This window comes from Lithobates pipiens, unplaced genomic scaffold (assembly GCF_037356315.1).
Source record: "Lithobates pipiens isolate NorthernLeopardFrog02 unplaced genomic scaffold, aLitPip1_a1.2 Scaffold_13, whole genome shotgun sequence".
NCBI classification, from domain to species: Eukaryota; Metazoa; Chordata; class Amphibia; order Anura; family Ranidae; genus Lithobates; species Lithobates pipiens.
Genome location: NW_027507718.1, coordinates 143,653,969 through 143,677,412, shown reverse-complemented (window position 1 = coordinate 143,677,412; position 23,444 = coordinate 143,653,969). Strand labels below are relative to the sequence as shown.

The 23,444-nt window shown below is 44.7% G+C and overlaps 1 protein-coding gene across 2 annotated transcripts in view; it reads left to right on the top strand.

Annotated features, from left to right (window-relative positions):
* Positions 1-21,392, top strand: part of MRPL54 (mitochondrial ribosomal protein L54) — a 66,355-nt gene extending 44,963 nt beyond the window's left edge. Inside the window, exons 2-4 of one of the 2 annotated variants that reach the window (XM_077475673.1) lie at positions 4,308-4,376; positions 20,919-21,075; positions 21,155-21,392. In XM_077475673.1, coding sequence (XP_077331799.1) covers positions 4,308-4,376; positions 20,919-21,075; positions 21,155-21,287 — 359 coding nt within the window. In that variant the 3' untranslated portion in view covers positions 21,288-21,392. The remainder of the gene's footprint in view (positions 1-4,307; positions 4,377-20,918; positions 21,076-21,154) is intronic. The other variant, XM_077475674.1, reaches the window with a different exon arrangement.
* Positions 21,393-23,444: the final 2,052 nt, after the last annotated feature.

Genomic DNA, 23,444 nt, shown 5'->3' with positions numbered 1-23,444 from the left:
TATTTTTTTTATTTATTTTTTTCTGACTAGGTAAGAATTTTGGGTGTCCAGATTCAACAAGAAGTTGGACAGCTTTTGGTCAAGGGCTAGGGATCCACTCGCATATGGGACAGATGCTTTAGTAACCCCGTGGGATCAGTTTTTCACTGATATATACGTTCTCCCCAGTTCAGCTTTTTCCGCAGCTTCTACGCAGGATCAAAGTGGAAGGGAAGCCGGTAATACTACTAGCCCGGCATGGCCCAGAACATCCTGGTATGCAGAGATCGTAAGGTTGGCAGTAGGGAAACCGTGGACTCTTCCATCTAGACCAGACTTGCTTTCGCAAAGGGCCGGTATTCCATCCGGCCTTACAATTGCTAAATTTAACGGTCTGTCTATTAAAGCCCACATGTTAAAGAATCGGGGCTTTCAGGTTCAGTTGGGGGTAAAAATGAAGCTAGCCTTGAATACCTCAAGGGTCCAATCTCAGCCTTTGTCATTGTTTTTCAACGGGGGAATTGGTGTTCTCTATTGCGGTAGCCTCCGCAGGAGTTTCAGTGTTGGCAGCTTTCTTTTTGTATAGTGCCATACATAATTATTCTTAAAGCGGTAGTAAACCCGCTGACGTGTATTTTTTTTTTTATTTTTTTCAGACCTGCAAGGCAAAAGGCATAATGAGCTAGTATGCACCGCATACTAGCTCTTTATGAAATACTTACCTTAGAACGAGCCCCCGATACATGCCAAGGGAGCTGATATGTTCCCTCGGCGTATCTTCCGGATATCGCGACTCCAGCGATGAGAGTGAACGGATAAGCAATATCATCACTCCCGCGCATGCGTGCAGGAGATTTCTTTCCGGCAGGGTCCAAAGTCTCTGCCGGGCTTCCAGCCTAGAATCCCCTGTGCAAATGCGCCGCTGCAGTCAGCGGCTCCCTGCGAGGGAAATAGTTTAGGGGATTTTTTTTATTTTTACCTACAGTTCAAATTAAGACTATACAACCGCTTTAAGGATAGGTTGATGTTAAATCATAGTTACATAGTTAGTTAGTCAGGTTGAAAAAAGACACAAGTCCATCCAGTTCAACCACAAAAAAAAAATTAAAAAAATTTATACACTCTCACACTCTCTCACACACTCACACTAAATATCATACCAGCCCATATACCCACAGTTGATCCAGAGGAAGGCAAAAAAAACCCCAGCAGAGCATGATCCAATTTGCTAAAGCAGGGGAAAAAATTCCTTCCTGCTCCCCCGAGAGGCAATCGGATTTTCCCCGGATCAACTTTACCTATAAATGTTAGTACCCAGTTATATTATGTACACTTAGGAAATAATCCAGGCCTTTCTTAAAGCTATCCACTGAGCTGGCCAGTGGGAGTCTATTCCACATTTTCACAGTTCTTACTGTGAAGAAACCTTTCCGTATTTGGAGATGAAATCTCTTTTCCTCTAGACGTAAAGAGTGCCCCCTTGTCCTCTTTGTTGACTGTAAAGTGAATAACTCGACACAGAGTTCCCTATATGGACCCCTTATATATTTGTACATGTTGATCATATCCCCCCTTAACCACTTAAGGACCGCCGCATGGCAATGTACGTCGGTGCAATGGCACCGACAGGCACAAGCACGTACATGTAGCTAGGTAGCTAGTTATTTTTTAGGTTCACCGCCAGGTTTTTATAGCGCTAGGTACCCCGATATACTACCCAATAATGGTTTTAACCCCCTGATTGCCCCTAGTTAACCCTTTCACCCCCTTTTGCCAGTGTCACTAAGCGATCATTTTTCTGATCGCTGCATTAGTGTCGCTAGGTAGCTAGTTATTTTTTTTAGGTTCACCGCCAGGTTTTTATAGCGCTAGGTACCCCCATATACTACCCAATAATGGTTTTAACTCCCCGATTGCCCCTAGTTAACCCTTTCACCAGCGATCACCGTATAAGTGTCACTGGTGACGCTGGTTAGCCAGTTAGTTATTTAGGTTCCCTGTCAGGTTTTTATATAGCGCCAGGGACCCCCATTCACTACCTAATAAAGATTTTAACCCCCTGATTGCCCCTAGTTAACCCTTTCACCAGTGATCACCGTATAAGTGTTACGGGTGACTCTGGTTAGTTTGCTTTTTATAGCATCAGGGCACCCACCATTTATTACCCAATAAAGGTTTAACCCCCTGATCACCCAGCGGGTGATATCAATTAGGTTTTAGGGTCAGGGTCTGCGTCGCCCCGGGCAGCCCTCGGTTAGTGCCAGTACCGCTAACGCCCACGCGCAAAGCATACACCTCCCATAGTGGTATATAATCTGAACAGATCAATATCTGATCTGATCAGATCTATACTAGCGTCCCCAGCAGTTTAGGGTTCCAAAAAAACACATTGTTAGCGGGATCAGCCCAGATACCTGCTGGCACCTGCGTTTTTGCCCCTCCGCCCAGCCCACCCAAGTGCAGTATTGATCGATCACTGTCACTTACAACACTAAACGCATAACTGCAGCGATCGCAGAGTCAGGCCTGATCCCTGCGATCGCTAACAGTTGTTTTTTTTTTTTTTTTTTTTTTTGTAGCGTTTTATATTTAAATCCGGAAGGCAGTGCTTGGTTTTCGGGGTCCCGTACGTGGCTAGACTCCCAAAAAGTCCCCCACATGTGGTATCCCCGTACTCGGGAGAAGCAGCAGAATTTATTTTGGGGTGTAATTTCACTTATGCCCATAGCATGTGTGAGCAATATATCATTTAGTGACAACTTTGTGCAAAATATTCTTGCAACTTGTGGCAAAATATAAAATATTTCATGGACTCAACATGCCTCTCAGTAAATAGCTTGGGGTGTCTACTTTCCAAAATTAGACTCCCAAAAAGTCCCACATATGTTGTATCCCCGTACTCCGGAGAAGCAGCAGAATATATTTTGGGGTGCAATTCCACATATAACTATGGCATGTGTGAGCAATATATCATTTAGTGACAACTTTTTGTAAACTTTTTATTTTATTTTTTTGTGTCATTATTCAATCACTTGGGACAAAAAAAAAATATTCAATGGGCTCAACATGCCCCTCAGCAATTTCCTTGGGGTGTCTACTTTCCAAAATGGGGTCATTTGGGGGGGTTTGTACTGCCCTGCCATTTTAGCACCTCAAGAAATGAGATAGGCAGTCATAAGTTAAAAGCTGTTTAAATTCCAGAAAATGTACTCTAGTTTGTAGACGCTATAACTTTTGCGCAAACCAATAAATATACGCTTATTGACATTTTTTTTACTAAAGACATGTGGCTGAATAAATTTTGCCCTAAATGTATGACTAAAATTGAGTTTATTCGATTTTTCTTATAACAAAAAGTAGAAAATATATTTTTTTTTTCTCGAAATTTTTCGGTCTTTTTCCATTTTTATATCGCAAAAAGTAAAAATCGCAGAGGCAATCAAATACCATCAAAAGAAAGCTCTATTTGTGGGAAGAACGGGACGCAAATTTAGTTTGGATACAACATTGCATGACTGCGCAATTACCAGTTAAAGCAGTGCAGTGCGAAATTGTAAAAAAGACCTCTGGTCCTTAGGCTGTTAATTGGTCTGGGGCTGAAGTGGTTAATCTCCTCTTATCAAGAGAATAAATTCAGTTCCTCTAATCTTTCCTCATAGCTGAGTTCCTCCATGCCTCTTATCAGTTTGGTTGCCCTTCTCTGCACTTTCTCCAGCTCACCGATATCCTTTTTGAGAACTGGTGCCCAAAACTGAACGGTATATTCCAGATGAGGTCTTACTAATGATTTGAACAGGGGCAAAATGATCCCTCTCTCTCTGGAGTACATACCTCTCTTAATACAGGAAAGGACTTTGCTCGCTTTGGAAACCGCATCTTGGCATTGCATGCTGTTATTGAGCTTATGATCTACCAAATACTTACCCAGCCTTTCCTTTTTTCCTAAAAGGATCTAGCTGTCATTTTGAACCAACACGTTTTCTTACCTTCCTTTTTACCAGAACCCTGTTCTGCGGAAGGAAAACTATTAATTCCTCTCAATATAGTGAGAGTGGTTAAAGGTATATCTGAATGTTTCAGATACGGGATCTGACGTTTGTTGTGCTGCCAGAGGACCCGAAGAATGGCCAGGAAGTTTTCAAATCGGCTGTTAAAATGGTTGCACTCTCTCATTGTAGTGAGAGCAGTTAAGGCCTATCTGAAGTAACTGTTCAGATAAGAAAAAATGTTTGTGGCGCTACCTGGAGGTCCCAGGATAGGGCAGATAACATCTAAATCAACTGTTTTAATGTTGATTTGTCAAGTTTTTTTTTTTTTTTTTTATTCAGGCTTGCGGTTTGAAGAAAAGGTTTTCTCCTGGATTGCATTTTATCAGTGCAGTAAGCACTTCATGGGAGGTGCGTTACCAAGCCTTTATGGCTCAGAAATTGGTGAACGTATGTATAAATGACCAAGTAGTGGCCTTGTAAATCTATCAGGTGAATGTAAGACAAGAGGATGCTGCTTTTGGGGCAGTGTACGGCAGGCAGCAGTAGAGGTCCTCACGTCTGATGGCGGTCTGCTTTTGTCTCCCTCCCCACAGTAGGCATTGCTTTAGGACATCCCACTTAGTAATTTACTATTGGCCTCTGTGTCCCGTGATGTACGATAAAGGAAATAGGCTTTTTATAACCGTTTACCTGTAAAATCCTTTTCTTGGTGTACATCAGGGGACACAGAGCTCCCGCCCCTCTTATTGGACACTTATTGCTTTGCTACAAAAACTTACGTAAAGGTACTCCCTCAATTAGAAACTCCCTGTCTAATTGATTACACCAGTGTCCAGCACTTGAAGGTGAGATATGAACAGGTAAATAATACACTAATTAAAGAAAAGCTGACGTACCAACATAGAAATGCGGTCAATAAGTTCTATGAAATCTGTCAGTCTTGGCCTGGCACCCTCCCAGCTAGTTCTCAATAGACTGCTAGATCCTTAAACAAAAACATTATCTGCACCATATCAGGATAGCATAAAGTCTTGAGCCTGATCAAGGAATCAGATCAGTTTAAAATCCCCCTTCCCTGTTGGTCTGACAGCGGTATTAACCGCTGTGACCCAACAAGGTCTTGGTTGTGATGAGAAGATTTGGTTAGTTGTTAAAAAACTGCTACGAATACGTGGCTTCCTTGCCCTCACCCCTATTTGGCGGAACGCTAATTATGGTGAACTTTTTAAGCTCAAGGGATTTGGTAACTGGAGTGGGAGTGGTCTTCAGTATCTCTCGCAACTGTATAGTGGACGGGTACTGAAGTCCTTTATGGAAATACAAGCGGAGTTTGACATCCCTCGTAGGGATTTCTTTAAATATTTACAGTTACGTCATGCGTTGCAGACACAGGCACGGATTGTGCAGCTCTCCCTAACAGACCATCCTGTGGTGAAGGAGATATTTATGCAGATTGACCGTAAAGGCATGATCTCTAGGGGGTATGCTATGCTTCTCGACGCGGTGCAGGACCCGGCACGTCTTCCATGTCGGCAGAGGTGGGAGGCGGACCTGGGGCCCATGGACGCGGAGACCTGGAACCTTTGCTTGTCCTCCGCTCCGTTGGTGTCGGTATCAGCCTCCCATAGGCTCTCCCACCTATATTTACTACATAGGACCTATAGAACTCCAGTTAAACTGCACAGTTGGGGTGTTAGAGGGTCTCCCCTTTGCCCTAAATGTATGCGGGACCATGGGGATCTTATGCACATGTTCTGGAGGTGCCCGAAACTAAAACGATATTGGGCGGGAATTTTCGACACTATATCCTCAGTGTTCTCTGTTGGTATTCCGCGGTGTCCGTTGGTCTGCCTGCTGGGGGCCCTGGATGAGGAATCATTGACGCCCTCGGCCCATACAGCCATTATCAGGTTACTATATGTAGCTAGAAAATTGATAGCGAGACTATGGATGACCCACGGGGTTCCCACCAGGCAGCAATGGATAGAACAGGTGAACCAGATGCTGATCAGAGAAAAGATAACATACCAACACAGAAACGCACCGCACAAATTTAATGCCATGTGGGGGGGGTGGCTTGAGGTCCCGGGACTAGCTCCACACCAACTTATACAGGACAGACTTTTACAGGGTTAACTGAAGGTCCTAGGACCGGTATATGGAGGTACATAAATGGTCATGTTTCCAGGATGGGTCTAACTCTATGTCTCTCCCTTATCCGGTAATTGTACGGGGTGTAGGGAGACACCAGTGGGACTGTGTGCTGGGCTGTGGGCCGTAGTATATATGTAAGGTACTTATGCGGCTGTTTCCTGATGCGGAGTGGTCTATGAGAGAACGATACTTTTGTTTTTACTTTTGGTTCCTTTTTTTCTTTTTTTTACCTCCTTTCTTCTTTATTTTTTGGTTTTATTGATATTTTCCATGTCTCAACAGTTTTCAAACCGAACCTATTTGTATTTCTATATTCTCTGTATACTTTTGGATGTAAAAACCAATGCTACTGTAAGACTGTACTTTACTCCTATGTTTGGTTTGTACCATAAGTGTTTTACAATAAAAACTTATTTGATTTAAAAAAAAAAAAAAAAGATTTGGTTAGTTTCACCTTCCTGTGTTGGAAGATAGTTCAACTACAGTATCCTCTTGTTTATGACTAATCGATGTGTCACTTACATCATTATCAACTTACTATTGAAATTTCACGGTGTTAAAAGCAGATGGAGCACGCCTGTTACAAATATTTTATTAGATATGTCATATCCGAGTTTTATGCTCTATACCACCACTTGTATACTATGCTGTTATTAACGCACACCTTGTAGATATATTGATGGGGCACTATCCCCCCCCCAGAAACGCCAATGATGGGGCACTATTCCCCCCCCCCCCCAGCAACACCAATGATGGGGCACTATTCCCCCCCCCCCCCCAGCAACACCAATGATGGGGCACTATTCCCCCCCCCCCCAGCAACACCAATGATGGGGCACTATTCCCCCCCCCCAGCAACACCAATGATGGGGCACTATTCCCCCCCCCCAGCAACACCAATGATGGGGCACTATTCCCCCCCCCCCCCCCCCAGCAACACCAATGATGGGGCACTATTCCCCCCCCCAGCAACACCAATGATGGGGCACTATTCCCCCCCCCCCCAGCAACACCAATGATGGGGCACTATTCCCCCCCCCCCCCAGCAACACCAATGATGGGGCACTATTCCCCCCCCCCCCCAGCAACACCAATGATGGGGCACTATTCCGCCCCCCCAGCAACACCAATGATGGGGCACTATTCCCCCCCCCCCCCAGGCACACCATTGATGGTGATGGGGCACTATCCCTCCCCCCCCAGCAACACCAATGATGGGGCACTATTCCCCATCGCAACACCAATTATGGGGTCCCCCCCCTAACACCAATGATCAGGCACTATTCCCCCCCCCCCGAACAGCAATGACAGGGCACCATTCCTCCCACAAACGCCAACGATGGGGCACTATTCCCCCCCCCCTCCAGAACACCAATGATGGGTTGTTATTCCTCCCCAAAAAATCCAATGATGGGGCACTATTCCCCCCCCCCCCGGAACACCAACGATGGGGTGCTACTCCTCCCCAAAAAACGCCAATGATGGGGCACTATACCCCCCCCCCTCCTCACAGAGATACTAGAATTGTTATGCCAAGTCCACTCACTGTATTGAAAAAAGTAAGCTGCTACCTTTTTTTTTTTATATGGCAGCTTTTCACTCATGTCTGTCCCTCTCTCGCTCCCTCCCTCTCTCCTCGAGGCAGCTGGTGGGGCTGAGAATACCCCCCGTGATGTCCACAAGGAGAGAGGCGGACGTGCCAGGTCACGTGAGCGGCACCTGCTTGTACACAGAACATTGTGTGGCACTGGCAAGGAGGAAGGTGCGTGCCGTTAGCAGACCAACTAATCAATTCATCATGACTTTTCCGGCAGACAATCCACCGGACTTTCCTAATGACCGGACTAAAGTCCGTTCATTTTGAACGTGACTTCAGGTACGAGGGAACTAGCGAAAGAAGTTAATGTCGCCGATGCCATCAGCGAGATTGACACCTTGCGAGCCTCGTCACCTGGTATGGGTTTTAAGGGTAACCCCTACGCCGAAAAATGGCATGGGGGGTCCCCCCAAAGTTCATACCAGACCCTTATCTGAGCACGCAGCCCGCCCAGTCGGGAAAGGGGGTGGGGATGAGCGAGCACCCCCCCTGAACCGTACCAGGCCACATGCCTTCAACATGGGGGGTAGATGCTTCGGGGAGGGGGGGGCCCCACCCCAAAGCGCCTTGTCCCCATGTTGATGAGGACAAGGGCCTCTTCCTAACAACCCTGGCCGTTGGTAGTCGGGGTCTGCGGGCAGGGGGTTTATCGGAATCTAGAAGCCCCCTTTTTAATAAGGGGACCCCCAGATCCCGGCCCCCCACCCTATGTGAGTATGGGGTACATCGTACCCCTACCCATTCACCTGGGGGGAAAAGTGGTAATAAAAAAACACACAACACAGGTTTTTAAAGTAGTTCATTAGGCAGCTCCGGGGGTCTTCTTCCGACTTCGGGGGTCTTCTCGCCGGGCTCCTCCACTATCTTCTGCTCCTTTTGCTAGCGGAGGAGCCCAGCTTTCTTGTTCGTCGTCGACCGGGGGTCTTCTTCCGACTTCTCCGCGCTTTCTGGCCTCTTCTGCCGGGCTCCTTCACTATCTTCTTCCAGCTCTTTTACTAGCGTTGGCCTGGTCTTCTCAGTCGTCGCCGCCTTTCTTCTTCCTCCTTCCGATGTTGACACAACGCTCTCTCCCGTTGTAATGCCGGGGACACGTTGTCAGGTGACTTTTATATAGGCATAAGGGGCGGGGTCACCGGGTGATGTCACACGGTGACCCCGCCCCTTATGTCACAGCCCCAGCATCCCCGGGACTGTGACATCAGGGGCGTGGTCACCATGTGACATCACCCGGTGACCCCGCCCCTTATGCCTAATCTAAGTCGCCGTGCAACGTGTCTATGGCATTACAGCGGGAGAGAGCGTCGTGTCAACATCGGAAGAAGGAAGGAGGCGGCGGCGAACGAGAAAACCGAGCCAATGCTGGAAGAAGATAGCGGAGGAGCCCTGGTCTTACAATTCGATTACTAATATGTCATTTGATATCCCGTTTTACTGTCCATTGTTTTCTTTAAAAAAATTCAAACAGTCAGTCGTTCAGTGGGAATATCTGAATGATGCCAGCAGCCACAGGCATCATTGAGATATCCTTGTTTTCAGCCGGCGATTCTGTTCACCATAAGAATGATCATAGCGGCTTGCTCGTTCTTACAGGCAATGGAAGGGGACATTCCCCCCCCCCCCCCTCCAGCTGCTATCCGGTGCTTCTCCGGCTCTCCCGTGCCATCGGGGACCCGGAGAAAGGATCGTCCGGCACCATCTCTATGACCGGAGGCCCGGGCGCGACGTTATGACGTCACGTCCGGGTTCCCAGAAGTAAACAAAGCCACAATCGCGGCTGTCTGCATGGGATCGGTGAAATTTTTTTTTTTTTTTTTACGATCTCATGCTTTCCAGCCTGGAGGAGAGATGTGGGGTCTTATAGGAATCATTCATGATAGGTCCCATAAAGAGGATCTGTCATGAATGATTCCTATTACAAGGGTTGGTTACATTCCTTGTAATGGGAATAAAAGTGATAAAAAAAAATAAAAAAAAAGTCAAATAAAAAAAAATTTAAAAACGCCCCTGTCCCCAGTAGCTCGCGCTCAGAAGCGAATGCACATGTTAGTCCCGCCCACATATGTAAACGCCATTCAAACTACACATGTGAGGTATTGCCACGTGCGTTAGAGCGCAAGCAACAATTCTAGCTCTAGACATCCTCTGTTACACTCAATATGTAACCTGTAGAAAAATTTTAAAGTGTCGCCTATGGAGATTTTTAAGTACTGAAGTTTGGCGTCATTCCATGAGTGTGCGCGATTTTAAAGCGTGACATGTTGGGTATCTATTTACTCGGCGTAACCTCTTTCACATTATACAAAAAAAAATTGAGCTAACTTTACTGTTTTGTTTTTTAAATCGTGAAACTTTATTTATTTTTTTTAAATGCGTTTGAAAAATTGTTGTGCAAATACTGTGCGAGATAAAGTTGCAACGACCGCCATTTTATTCCCTAGGGTGTCTGCTGAAAAAACAATATATAATATTTGGGGGTTTTTCTAGCGAGTGATTTTCTAGCAAACAAATTATGATTTTTACGTGTAGGAGAGGAGTGCCAAAATAGGCCCGTATTGAAGTGGTTAAAACTCCCTGCATGTAGCAAAATCTAAACACAGCAGACAGCAACTTAAAGGGGTTGTAAAGGCAGAAGGTTTTTCTTTTCTTGCATCAGGGGACACAGAGCCATAGTACTTACTATGTGGGTTATAGGGCCACTGATAGGTGATGGGCACTGGCACGCCCTAAGACAAGAAGTTTACTCCCTCTATAACCCCTCCCACTACTGGGAGTCCTCAGTTTTTTTTTGCCAGTGTCTAAGGTGTTGGTCACGAGTAAAGATGTGCTGTGCTGAGCTCCACTGGAAGCAATCCTTGCTGAGGCTAGCCATGCTGACCGGATCCGTTCAGATGTCCTTTCATGGGCTAAAGGAATGGTACCCAGGCCTCGTAGCTGAAGAAACAAGGTTTTGCTCGCAAATATCTTCTCTTTTTAGAGAGCTGGACCCTGAGATCCAGTACTTTTTGGTAGTAAGGCCATACAGTTTTTACTGGCAGGGTGCTGTTGCGGGCCCAAGATTGTGGGTAACCCCTAGGTTCCCCTGTTGCTGAAGGTTTCAGGGCCCACCATGAAGGGTGATGATTGGGTTTATCTCAGATAACCCTGCTGTGAGGAAAGGTAAGTGGAGATTTTCTTAAGAATTTCTCCTTTCAAGTTATAATGTTGTCATGCCTATGTGTCACCACTGGGGGCTGTATTGAGCACTCACCGCCTGATGCTGTGCTGTGTCAGAAGCCTTCATTTCACCTCTCCTCCGGCCACAAGTAAATCCTCCGGTAAGAAAGGGGGGTCTGGTTCTCCTGCACGGGAAGACACTTTTCTTTGAAAGGAAGGGGGGCCGTAATTACCGCAGGGGGGGGGGCTTGGATAACAGCATCAGACATTGGCTACACGGGGAGGAAGTTGTTAAAGTGCTGTGTGTGTAGCTGCTGCTGGCTGTGGAGGGACTAATGAGCAGGAGGTTGGCTGGATTCGGGTTTGGTGATGCAGGCATTCCCTTTGACACATTATTTTTTACCAGGCTAGGTATTAATAGCAGCTAATAGTGCTGGACTATAACCTGGCAGTGTACATTCTTTTGCTGGTAGTGTCTCTGCTTTGTGCTTCATGCTATGAGTGGTAAAGGGACCAGGGGCTCCTCTAAGGGTTCTAAAGGATCAATGGTTTCACAACAAACTAAATCCATTTCCAAAAGAATGTCATCCTCCAATGAGAGTGATGTGTCTGGTCAGATTGAGCCAGGGGAAACTGTTGCAGCTGCACTAGACACTTCAGTCCCTGTATATATCACACAAGAGGTTTTTTTCTTCTGCCATTTGTAATTTGGAAAAGAAGATTACTGCTATGGTATCTCTCCATAGTGGGGTCAAACGTAGCAGCAGATCCCCATTTAATGCTCAGGACCCTCTTATTGAGGTGGAGGAGGCTGGGGATCAGGTAGATCTTCCCAAAGATTTGAAAGATACTTATTTATCCTCTTCCAAGGATCCTAATATAGGAGTAGCATCACAAGCCAGGTTGCTTGTGCACTCTTACTAAATTGGTTAGTTCAAGCTTTTTGCTGCCTGTCCGGTGGATAATGCGCTGACATTAAAGGATCCAACAGATAAAAAGTTGGAACTTCTTTCTAAAAGCAATATGTCTTTAGCAAGTTCAGTAGTGCAGCTGGTTCTTGCTGCAATTTGTGTATCCCAGTCCATTAAGGAACAGTTTGTGGAGGTACTTGAAATTCTGCCTGATCAGCAGGCCCAGCAATGGGCTGGTGTATCAGATGCACTATGCGTCACAGTAGATGCTATGAAAGATCCTATCATTCAAGCCTCACGGCTTATGCTTGGACTAGTGCATTCTCGCAAAGTTCTTTGGCTGAAAAATTGGTCAGCCGAAGCCCTGTGTAAAAAGCTCTTAGCCTGTTTCCCTTTTCATCGTGAATGGCTATTTGGTGACGATCTGAATAAATGCATCCAAAGGATCTCTAATGGGGAAAAGCTATCTTTTTTTACCAGTAAAGAAGAGGTTCAAACATTTCTCCTTTTAAACTTGCTGCCTCACCTGTGCCAGGGGCATCAGCCTCTAGGCAGTCTCAATGGCCTCAACCGTCAGGTTTAAGGGGAAGACCCCAAGGGCAACACCAGGATCGGAAGAGATCTTGGAGAAAGCCCACAAAGCAGAATGCTAAAGCCTCCTTATGAAGGGGCGCCCCCACTCGCTCTGGTGGGGGGAAGGCTCATGCAATTCTCAAAGGTCTGGCAGGAACAATGTCAAGACCGATTGGTGGCTTCTGCAGTTTCTCTAGGTTACAAATAGAGTTCCGAGAGTTTCCGTCTCCTTGTCTTCTTTCTAGCTCTAGATCATCTATATTATCCCAGTCGGTGATATCAGAGGTTCCCTTAGTGGAACAGGGCACAGGTTTTTATTCAAACCTTTTCACGGTTCCAAAACCAAACGGAGAGGTAAGACCCATTCTAGATCTCAAAGATCTGAATCGGCACTTAAATATCCGATCCTTTCGCATGGAGTCAATCCGATCGGTTGTTTCCATCCTGTAAGGAGGGGAGTTTTGGCTTCAATCGATATCAAAGATGCATATCTCCAAGGCCAATATTTCCAATTTACCAGAAATTTCTACGCTTCAAAATGGAAACTCATCATTTTTTCAGTTTGCCATTCGGTCTAGCCACAGCACCACGGGTGTTCTCAAATTCTGGCACCTCCTTTAGCCAGATTAAGGGATCAAGGCATAACGGTCCTAGCCTATTTAGACTTTAATAGATCATTGAGTCTCAGGTCTAAACCAGAGTCTGATCACAGCTGTAAACTACCTGGAATCTCTGGGTTGGATACTCAACCTAGAAAAATCCTCCTGAAAACCAAGGAGATTACAGTACTTGGGGCTGGTCATAGATACCGTACAGAAGAAGGTATTCTTACCCCAGACAAGAATCGGTTCCATTATAGGACTAATTCAACTTATCAAAACAAAGAAAAATCCTTCCATTCAGCTGTGCATGAGATTGTTGGGGAAAATGGTGGCTTCCTTCGAGGCCGTCCCTTGCGTGCAGTTTCACTCAAGACTGCTACAAAACGCCATCCTGTCAGTCTGGAACAAAAGATTTAGGCTTTGAATTTCCCTATATGCTTCTCCCCCAACATACGTCGGAGCCTAAATTGGTGGTTGATATCCAGCAACCTCCAAAAGGGGAAATCTTTTCTGATAGTATCCTGGAAAGTGGTGACAACAGATGCCAGCCTTCTAGGCTGGGGAGCAGTCCTGGAAGAAGATTCTGTCCAGGGGAGATGGTCCAAGTTAGAGAGGACCTTGCCTATCAACATTTTAGAGATTTGGGTAGTACATCTGGCCCTACAATCTCTGACGGTCAGACTACAGAATTGTCCTGTCAGGGTTCAATCCGACAATGCCACGGCTGTTGCTTACATCAATCACCAGGGGGGGCACGAGAAGTCGTGCAGCCTAAAAAGAGGTGCATCATGTTCTAGCTTGGGCAGAACACAACATTCCTTGCCTATCGGCCGTTTTCATTCCAGGAATAGAAACTTGTCAGGCAGACTACTTGAGTCGCCAACAATTATTATTTCCGGGGGAATGGTCTTTTCACCCGACCTCTTCCTAGCGATATGTCAAAAATGGGGTGTTCCAGACGTGTACCTGTTTGCGTCCAGATTCAACAACAAAGTCGACAACTTTGTGTCGAACGAGGGGTCCGCTAGCATGCGGAACAGACGCATTAGTCTTCCCATGGGATCAGTTTTCACTGATCTGTGCGTTTCCTCCAATTCTGCTACTTCCGTGTCTTCTCCGCAAGATCAAGCAGGAGCGAAAGGAGGTGATTCTGGTGGCCCAGAAGATCTTGGTTTGCCGAGATCCTAAAGATGGCGGTAGGAGTCCCTTGGACTCTGCCATTATGGCCAGACCTTGCACAAGGTCTGGTATTCCATCCTACCTTACGGACGCTAAATTTAACGGTTTGGCTATTGAAACCCACATTCTAAAGGATCGTGGGTTACCTCCTTCAGTAGTGTCTACTTTGATTAATGCCAGGAAGCTGGCTTCCAGAATCATTTACTATAGAGTCTGGAAGGCGTATGTTTCTTGGTGTGGATCCAGGGGTTGGCACCCAGGAACTATGTCATAGGTAGGATCCTTGATTTCCTGCAAATGGGATTAAAAATTAAACTGGCCTTAAGTACTATCAAGGGCCAGATCTCGACCTTGTCAGTGTTTTGTTTTTTTTTCAACTGCCTTTTGCTTCTCACTCTCAGGTCTGTAGCTTTATTCAGGGGGTAACACGGATTAATCCCCCTATCAAGGCACCTCTAAATCCTTGGGATTTAAATTTGGTCTTATTGGCTTTGCAGAATTGGCCTTTTGAGCCTTTACGGGAAAATCCCTTGGTTCTTTTGACAAGAAAGATTAATCTTTTTGGTTGCCATTTCTTCTGCTAGAAGAGTATCGGAACTAGTGGCTCTGTCTTGTGAAGAGACATATTTGATCGTGCATAAGGATAAGTTGGCTTTGCGTCCTCATCCTGAATTCCTACCAAGAGTGGTAACAGGTTTTCATTTAAACCAAGATATTATTTTTCCTTCTTTCTCCCAGATCCTCAGTCTAGGGAAGAGAAGGCACTAAATTCCCTTGATGTAGTAAGAGTGATCAGAGTCTCTATAAAGGCTCAGGTTCGCAAAACAGATGTTTTTTGTACTGCCAGAAGGTACAAAAAGGGGACAGGGAGCATCTAAATCTAGTATGTCCAAATGGATTTGTCAAGTGATTGTTCAAGCTTACGGCTTAAAGAAGAAAATTCCTCCTTTTCATGTTAAAGCACACTCAACCAGGGCGATTAGTGCCTCTTGGGCGGTGCATCATTGAGCCTCTGGTTCAGATCTGTAAGGCCGCAACTTGGTTTTCCGTTCCTACACTTACCAGATTATATCAAATCGATGTTAAAGGTCATGAGGATATTGCCTTTGGGCTCAGTATGAGTCCTCTGGCCTCGTTTTTGCTCTACTTTTTTGTTGTCTCCCTTCCTTCAGTTGGCATTGCTAAAATATATAATCATAAAAATGCTATAAATCTATCCCCTATTTTGTAGATGCTATAAAACTTTTGCGCAAACCAATCAATATACGCTTATTGCGATTTTTATATATATATATATATATATATAATCTATCTCATTTTTAACAGAAATATGTAGAAGAATACATATCGGCCTAAACTGAGAAAAAAATGGCTTTAAAAAAAAATATATTTTTTTTTTATTAGTTTAGGCTGATGTGTGTTCTACATATATTTGGTTAAAAAAAAATTGCAATAAACGTATATTGATTGGTTTGCGCAAAAGTTTTATAGCGCCTACAAAATAGGGGATAGATGTATAGCTTTTTTTTTTTTTTTTTTTTTTTACTAGTAATGTTGGCAATCTGGTAATATTGTGACTGCGACATAATGGCGGACACGTCGGACAATTTTGACTCGTTTTTGGGACCATTGGCATGAATACAGCGATCAGTGCTATAAAAATGCATTGATTACTGTAAAAATGTGACTGGCAGTAAAGGGGGTGTGTTCTAACTAAAGGGGGGAGGAAACTGACTAGGGGAGATGACAGATCGCTGTTCATACTTTGAACAGACGATCTGTCACTTCTCCCCTTAGAGAACCAGGATCTCTGTGTTTACACACAGAGATCCCGGTTCTCGCCATGTTACGAGCAATCGTGGGAGCCAGGCGGTCTCGACTCGCATTGGCTCCTGGGGGCGAGCAGCATGCTTGAGCCCCTAGTGGCCGCCTTAGTAACCAATGTAACATAACGGTGATTCGCCTGCCTGTGCCATTCTGCCACAGTATTAACCGCTTGCCGACCAGCCGCCGCAGTTGTAAACAAAGTGAACAGCATTGGTCCCAAAGCAGATTCCTGGGATACACCACTCACAGCTTTTAGACCATTCAAAGAATGAGTTATTTATCACTACTCTTTGGACCCGTTTCTGTAATCAGTTTTCCTGACCATGTAGATACAATTCCATCAACTCCAACAGACCTTATTTTATAGATTTAAAATGTGAGCTAAGGTATTGAATGCTTTAGCAATACCAGGATAAATTGCATCCCCTTGACTTTCAACATCCACTTTCTTACTTCCTCATAGAAAGATAAGTGGATATGACAAGAAAGGTCTTTTAAAAAAACATGCTGGTTGTCACTGATATCTTTTATCTCAAAAGGGTTTCTGGATAGGTTTTGTTACCATTGCCTTAAATACCTTCCATGGTATTGACTGGTCAGTCCTAGTATACATTTCTATCCCTTTTTTGTAAATTGGTACCATATTTGCTCTATACCAATCAGTTGGTGCCATTCCAGTTAGTAAAGTGTCTTTAAAAATCACAAATAGCAGATTTGCTATAATTAAGCTACCGTAAGTTTCTCTAACAATTTACCGACCGCCACCCCGGTTCCTGAGGCGGTCGGCATGGTTGCAGGAGCGATCAGTCCTGAGGTTGAGGCCACTGATTCATGGCCACCCCCTCACGATCGCTCCTGATGAATGGGAGGCTTCCTCCGCTTCTGAAATGTAAACCGAAGCAGAGGAAGTAATGTAATCTCTCCTCATGCAGCCTTTTCGTTCCGGTGCCCGAGGCGAAAAGATATCCAGTGTGAGTTTGCACCAACACTACACTAACACTAGTACACATAGGTACATAAATCGCCCATTGATTACCCCCTGTCACAGTGAAGCCAATAGCAGTTTTTCTTTTTTTACTGATCACTGCATTGGTGTCATTTTGTGACTGTTATAAGTGTTAGGGCTGTTAGCAGTAGGCCCCTTTTAGGTCTAAGGTAGCCCCCCAATAAAGATTTAACCTCTTGATCACCCCCAGTTAAACCTTTCACCCCGTCACCAATTTTTAGAATCACCGTATAAGTGGCACAGGTGACGCTAGGTAGCCTGTTATTAAGGTTCACTGTCTGCTTTTTATAACATCAGGTACCCCTGTATACTACCTAATAATAAAGGTTTTAACCCCCTCATTGCCCCCTAGTTAACCCTTTCACCAGTGATCATCGTATAAGTGTTACAGGTGATACTGGTTAGTTCTTTTTTTTTTTTTTTTTTTTTATACCCGCTGTTTATTGCCCAATAAAGGTTTAACCCCCTGATCCACCCGGCGGGTGATATCAGTTAGCTTTAAGGGTCAGATGGGGTCTGCGTCACCCCAGGCAGCGTCAGATCGGTGCCAGTACCAGTAACACCCATGCACGCAGCATACACCTCCGTTAGTAGTATAGTGTCTGAACGGATCGATATCTCATCTGATCAGATCTATACTAACGTTCCCAGCAGTTTAGGGTTCCCAAAAAAGCAGTGTTAGCAGGATCAGCCCACATACCTGCTAGCACCTGTGTTTTGCACCTCCGCCCAGCCCTGCCCACCCAAGTGCCGTATCGAACGATCACTGTCACTTACAAAACACTGGGCGCATAACTGCAGTGTTCAGAGTCAAGCCCGATCCCTGTGATCGCTAACAGTTTTTTTTGGAAGTGTTTGATAAAGTTGCTGACAGCCTAGGAGCTTTTTTACCTGTGAGTCTCACCAGTGTACCAGTAAATTTAGAGCCCAAAATGGCAAATTGAAGCTACACTAGTGAAGAGGCCTACACGTTTCTGAGCATGACAGTGATACTAGTGAAGAGGAAGTCGCTCCTCTGTCAGATTCAGGCTCGAAATATGATCCTGTAGACTACAGCGGCTCCATGACAGATGGCTCTGACGACGGAGTTGTGGTCCCTGCCAAGGTCAGGCGTATCGGAACCCAATCTTCTTCTGCTGTTGTTGAGATGCAAGAACTGCAGGGCTCTCGTATGGAGCAGAAAAGTACTAGTGCCGCTCATTCTGCTGGTGAACTGGCAAGCACCAGCTGCCTAGTACATGCTGATCTTAGTCAAACCAGCACTGCAGTAACGTGGTGATGTAGTGAGTCCCATAAGTGCAGTTCAAGCTGGCAAGCACAAGTAGTGTCCTGCTGCCACTAAGAAGACAGACAGGCCCATCATGCCCATAGTGTCCTTCCTGCGGAATTTGCTAATCCTATTTGGGAGCCCACCGCTTCTGCAGCACCCGTACTTCCCCCCCCCCCCCCCCATTCACTGGCCAACCCAGAATTCAGGTGGAAACAGTCGATTTTACGTCGCTTGATTTTTATTCACCGTTTTTCTCTATAGCTCTATTGTGGACCAAAGTAATTTGTATGCTGGTCAATTCATTGCCACTAATGCCCAGTCCTCCCTTGCTAAAGATTGGAAACCAATTAGTTTCCAAATTTCAAGACTTTTCTGGGCCTATTCCTCGACATGGGTGGAGGGATAATGAGAATGTTTTCGTTCTTTCCTCCCTTCATGCAGACATGATGGTCCAAATTCCTACAGTGACTGGTGTTGTGGAGAAAACGCTCCGTGTCCATGAATATAACCAAAATATGGGAGGGGTGAACCTCAACGACCAGCTTCAGCCTATTTTTTTTTTTTTTTTTTTTTTTTTTTTAGGCCACTCGGCTTCAGCACTGATTTATCTATCTTGACAGCAACAGCGTCCGATGATACATAAATCTGTGACTCCAGCGCTCTAGGACAGGGGTAGGGAACCTTGGCTCTCCAGCTGTTTTGAAACTACAAATCCCGTCATGCCTGTGATTGTTAGGGTCTTGCAATGTCTCATGGGATTTGTAGTTTCAAAACAGCTGGAGAGCCGAGGTTCCCTACCCCTGCTCTAGGAGGTGATTTCACCACCACAATTAAAAACAAAATGGGGCATGTACATATGCCCATCATTAGAAGTGGGTGGATAAAGGGAGGCATACCCACCGATCAATCTTTCTTCTTCTTCTTTCTTCTTTCTTCTTTCTTCTTTCTTCTTTTTTTTTTTTTTTTCATTCAGCCCACAGGCTGCTTGAAAAAAAATTACAATATATGCCCAACAAGGACCAGCAACGTACTGGTGGTTATACCAGAAAGATGCCTGCGGGTTTAGGTATCATCTTGGTATCATTCTTTTCAACAAGCAGTCGGCTTTCATGTAAATGCAATCCTAGCAGCTAATTAGCCTCTAGACTGCTTTTACAAGCAGTGGGAGGGAATGTCATCCTCCTCACCTTCTTCCATAGTTTTCTCTGGCTCACTTATCCCAACAGGGAACCTGAGAATGCAGCTAGTTGTTCCGCCAGCTGACTATAGAGCCTATCCGAGATCAGAAAGGCTCCAATCATCTCTATGGCCTAAGAAACCGGAAGCTATGAGCATTTCATGACCTAGATTTCACCGGATGTAAACAGCGCCATCGGGAAAGCATTTTATCACATTAAAAAGAGTACCTGTCACTACCTATTGCTATCGTAGGGGGATATTTACATTCCCTGAGATGACGATTAAAAAAATAAAATAAATGAAAGGAACAGTTTAAAAATAAAATAAAAAAGCAAAATAAATAATAAAAAAAACACATTTTTCTTTTCTTTCTTCATTTTCAAAAACAAATGAAAGCTGCACAATACTCATACTCATGCCTCTCAGCAAATAGCTTGGGGTGTCTCCTTTCCAAAATGGGGTCATTTGGGGGGCTTTTGTGACATTTTTTACGCCCTTTAAAAATTTACACGCTTAGAAATCCCGAAGGCAGTGATTGGATTTCGGGGCCCCGTACGCAGTTGGCTCCCAAAAAGTCCCACACATGTGGTATCCCCGTACTCAGTAAAAGCAGCAGAATTGTATTTTGGGGTGTAATTCCACATATACCCATTGCATGTTTGAGCAATATTTAATTTAGTGACAACTTTGTGCGGAAAAAAAAAAAAACAAGTTTGTAATTTTCTCACAATGTTTAGGTAGTGAGGAGTGAAATCAAAAATGTATGCCCTTAGAAATCCTGAAGCCGGTGATTGGTTTTTGTGACCCCCGTACGCAGCTAGGCTCCCAAAAAGTCCCACACATGTGGTATCCCCGTACTCAGGAGTAGCAGCAAAATGTATTTTGGGGTGCAATTCCACATATAACCATGGCATGTCTGAGCAATATATAATTTTTTGGTGTTATTCAATCACTTGGGACAAAAAAAAATATTCAATGGATTCAGCATGCCTCTCAGCAATTTCCTTGGGGTGTCTACTTTCCAAAATGGGTTCATGGGGGGGGGGGGGGCTTGTACTGCCCTGCCATTTTAGCACCTCAAGAAATAGGCAGTCATAAACTAAAAGCTATATAAATTCCAGAAAATGTACCCAAGTTTATAGATGCTACAACTTTTGCCCAAACCAATAAAATATACCCTTTTGGTTTTAAAAAAAAAAAAACGTGTGGCTGAATACATTTTGGTCTAAATGTATGACCAAAATTGAGTTTATTGGATTCTTCTTATAACAAAGTATATTGTAAAAAAAAAAAAAAAAAAAAAATCGCAGAGGCAATCAAGTACCATCAAAAGAAAGCTCTATTTGTGTGAACAAAAGGATGCAAATTTTGTTTGGTTACAGCATTGCAAATGTAAAAAGTCCTCTGGTCTTTAGGCAGCTAAATGGTCTAGGTCTTAAGTGGTTAATGGAGAAGAAAAAAAGTATTTCAAGCTATTTACACAGATATTTGTTTTTCAGTTGTTAAAGGGAAAGGAAAAGGACTTGTTAAAGAAGTTCAGAAAGGCCCTGAAATTTGCAAAGACCCATATATCTTGGCCACACATGCTATGGGGTTGAATATATACAAGTCTGGTTCAGATGTGCAGCTAAAGGACGATTCTCATTACCCAGAATGGTAAGTAGAACCTTTTCTGTGCCTCTTGTTGGGTCCCACTCTACTCTAACACATTTTGCCCTTTCCATATTTCTCACAGGCTTTTCCAACTAGATCTTGGTCCACCTAAATCTTTGGAAGACCTAAGTCCAGATACTCCTGAGTACTGGAAACTGCTTAGAAAACTGCACATGTGGAGGAACAACCGTCTAGCCAAAGTGAAGAAATTCTGATAAACGAATGGTTCTGCTTTGTTGTTTTGTACTCTGCAGAGTATTGCTTGTTGTCAAGCTTATAAACAGCTATCAAAAACTTTTCAATTAAATTATTTTTCTTAATGTTATGCCCCATTAATTGTTGAAAACTTGCCTAAAGGTATGCCTTTACACATTTCACAGACATTTGTCACAAGCAGAATGTGCATTGGTAGGAGGGTTCTCACTCATTGTAGTAAGAACTTTTAAGGCTGGGTTCACACTGCTCCGACACGGAAGTCAGACGACTTCAGATTTGACTTTGCAACTTCAGTGAATGGGATCCGACCATCCCAGACCCTTTGAATCTGGTATGAATCTTAAGGGGGAACCCCACGACAAATTAAAAACTGCATGGGGTTCCCCCCCCAAGACTAGACCTTTTGGGCTGGTAAGGATTTTGAGGGGAACCCCCACACCAAAAAAAAGTCATATAAAATTGTACCCCCCCCCCCCAAATCCATACCAGACCCTTATCTTGCAGCTCACCAGGTCAGGAAAGGGGCTCGTCCCCCACCCCCCGGAACATACCAGGCCGCATGCCCTCCACATGGGTTCTTCTCCCTCCGCTGCTGTGTTCTCCTTCTGGTGATGTGTTCTTCCTTCGTTCTTCCTCCGCGGCTGCGTTCTTCCGAAGCTGGCTACCACCTTTGTCATCTGCGATGACTGCCAGTTCTTGTATAGCTATGGGTGGTGGCCATCCAGGGTCGTCAACAGGAGCCTCTGTCCCTTGTCATGTCAGGTGACATCATGAGGGGTCACATGACGTCATTGGATGGCCACATCCCAATGGCTATAGATGAACTGACAGACATCAGAGATGACACAGCAGCGGGAGTCGGCGTCGGAGGGGGACCAGGGCAGCAGCGGAGAAGATATCTCCGGAAGGAGAATGAACACATCGGTGGCAGAACCAGAGAAAGAAGACACGTTGAAGCTACGACGGGGGACATTCTTCGTTTTTAATAAAAGACTTTGTCAAAACCGGTTCTCTTGTGTTTTTTTTTTTTTTTTTTTTTTCTCCCTTATTTTACACTACATTGCTTTTTTTGGGTTGAATGGGCTGTTGTACAGTGTTCCCCATCACATGGGGAGGGCTGGGATCTGGGGGCTTCCATTAACATGGGGACAAAGTGTTTTGGGGGACGGCGGAGCCCCCCCTGCCTCAAAGCACCCCCCCATATGTTGAACGCATGTGCCCTGGTATGGTCCAAGAGGAGGGGTGCTCGCTTTTCTCCCCCCCCCCCCCCTCCTTTTCTAAATGCGACTTGTGCTCCCAAAGTTGGAGCGTATCTACGACCAGTGTGAACCAGCCGTAACACTATAAGGTTGATTTACTAAAACTGGAGAGCGCAAAATCTGGTGCAGCTCTGCATAGAAACCAATCTGCTTCCAGTTTTATTTATCAAAGCTCAATTCAATAAGCAGATGTTAGAAGCTGATTATCTACCATGCACAGCTTCACCAGATTTTGCAGTCTCAGTTTTAGTAAATCAACCTCTGTGATAATATCCCTGGTATTTACTGTTACATGTTGGTAGTGATTCAGACTTGTTGCCATAATGTCATAATCAAAGATAGAGGTATTTTTAAAACTAGAGCAGCCAAAACTTGGAGCGTCTTTGCATGGTAACCAATCTATTTCTATCTTTCATTTTCTTAACTGAAATGTTTAGGGATAGAAGCTCATTGCCATGCACAAGTTTTTGTGAATTCACAAATATCCTGATAGATTGCTCCATATCCCATCTACCCTGAGAATGAAAGAATTGGACATATAAAGATATGCTCAAAGTTGACCAACCACAGTTAATTATGTGTTGTGTTTTATTTATTTATTTTTTTTATTTATTTTTTTCATACATCGGGGGACACAGAGCCATAGTAGTTACTATGTGGGTTATAGGCCACCTTCATGTGATGGACACTGGCACGCCCTAAGACAAGAAGTGCACTCCCTATATAACCCCTCCCACTACTGGGAGCACCTCAGTTTTTTTGCCAGTGTCTAAGGTGTTGGTCACGAGTAAAGATGTGCTGTGCTGAGCTCCACTGGAGCAATGCTTGCTGGAGCTAGCCATACTGACGGGATCCATTCAAAGTATCCTATTTTGGGCCAGATTGAATTGTACCCAG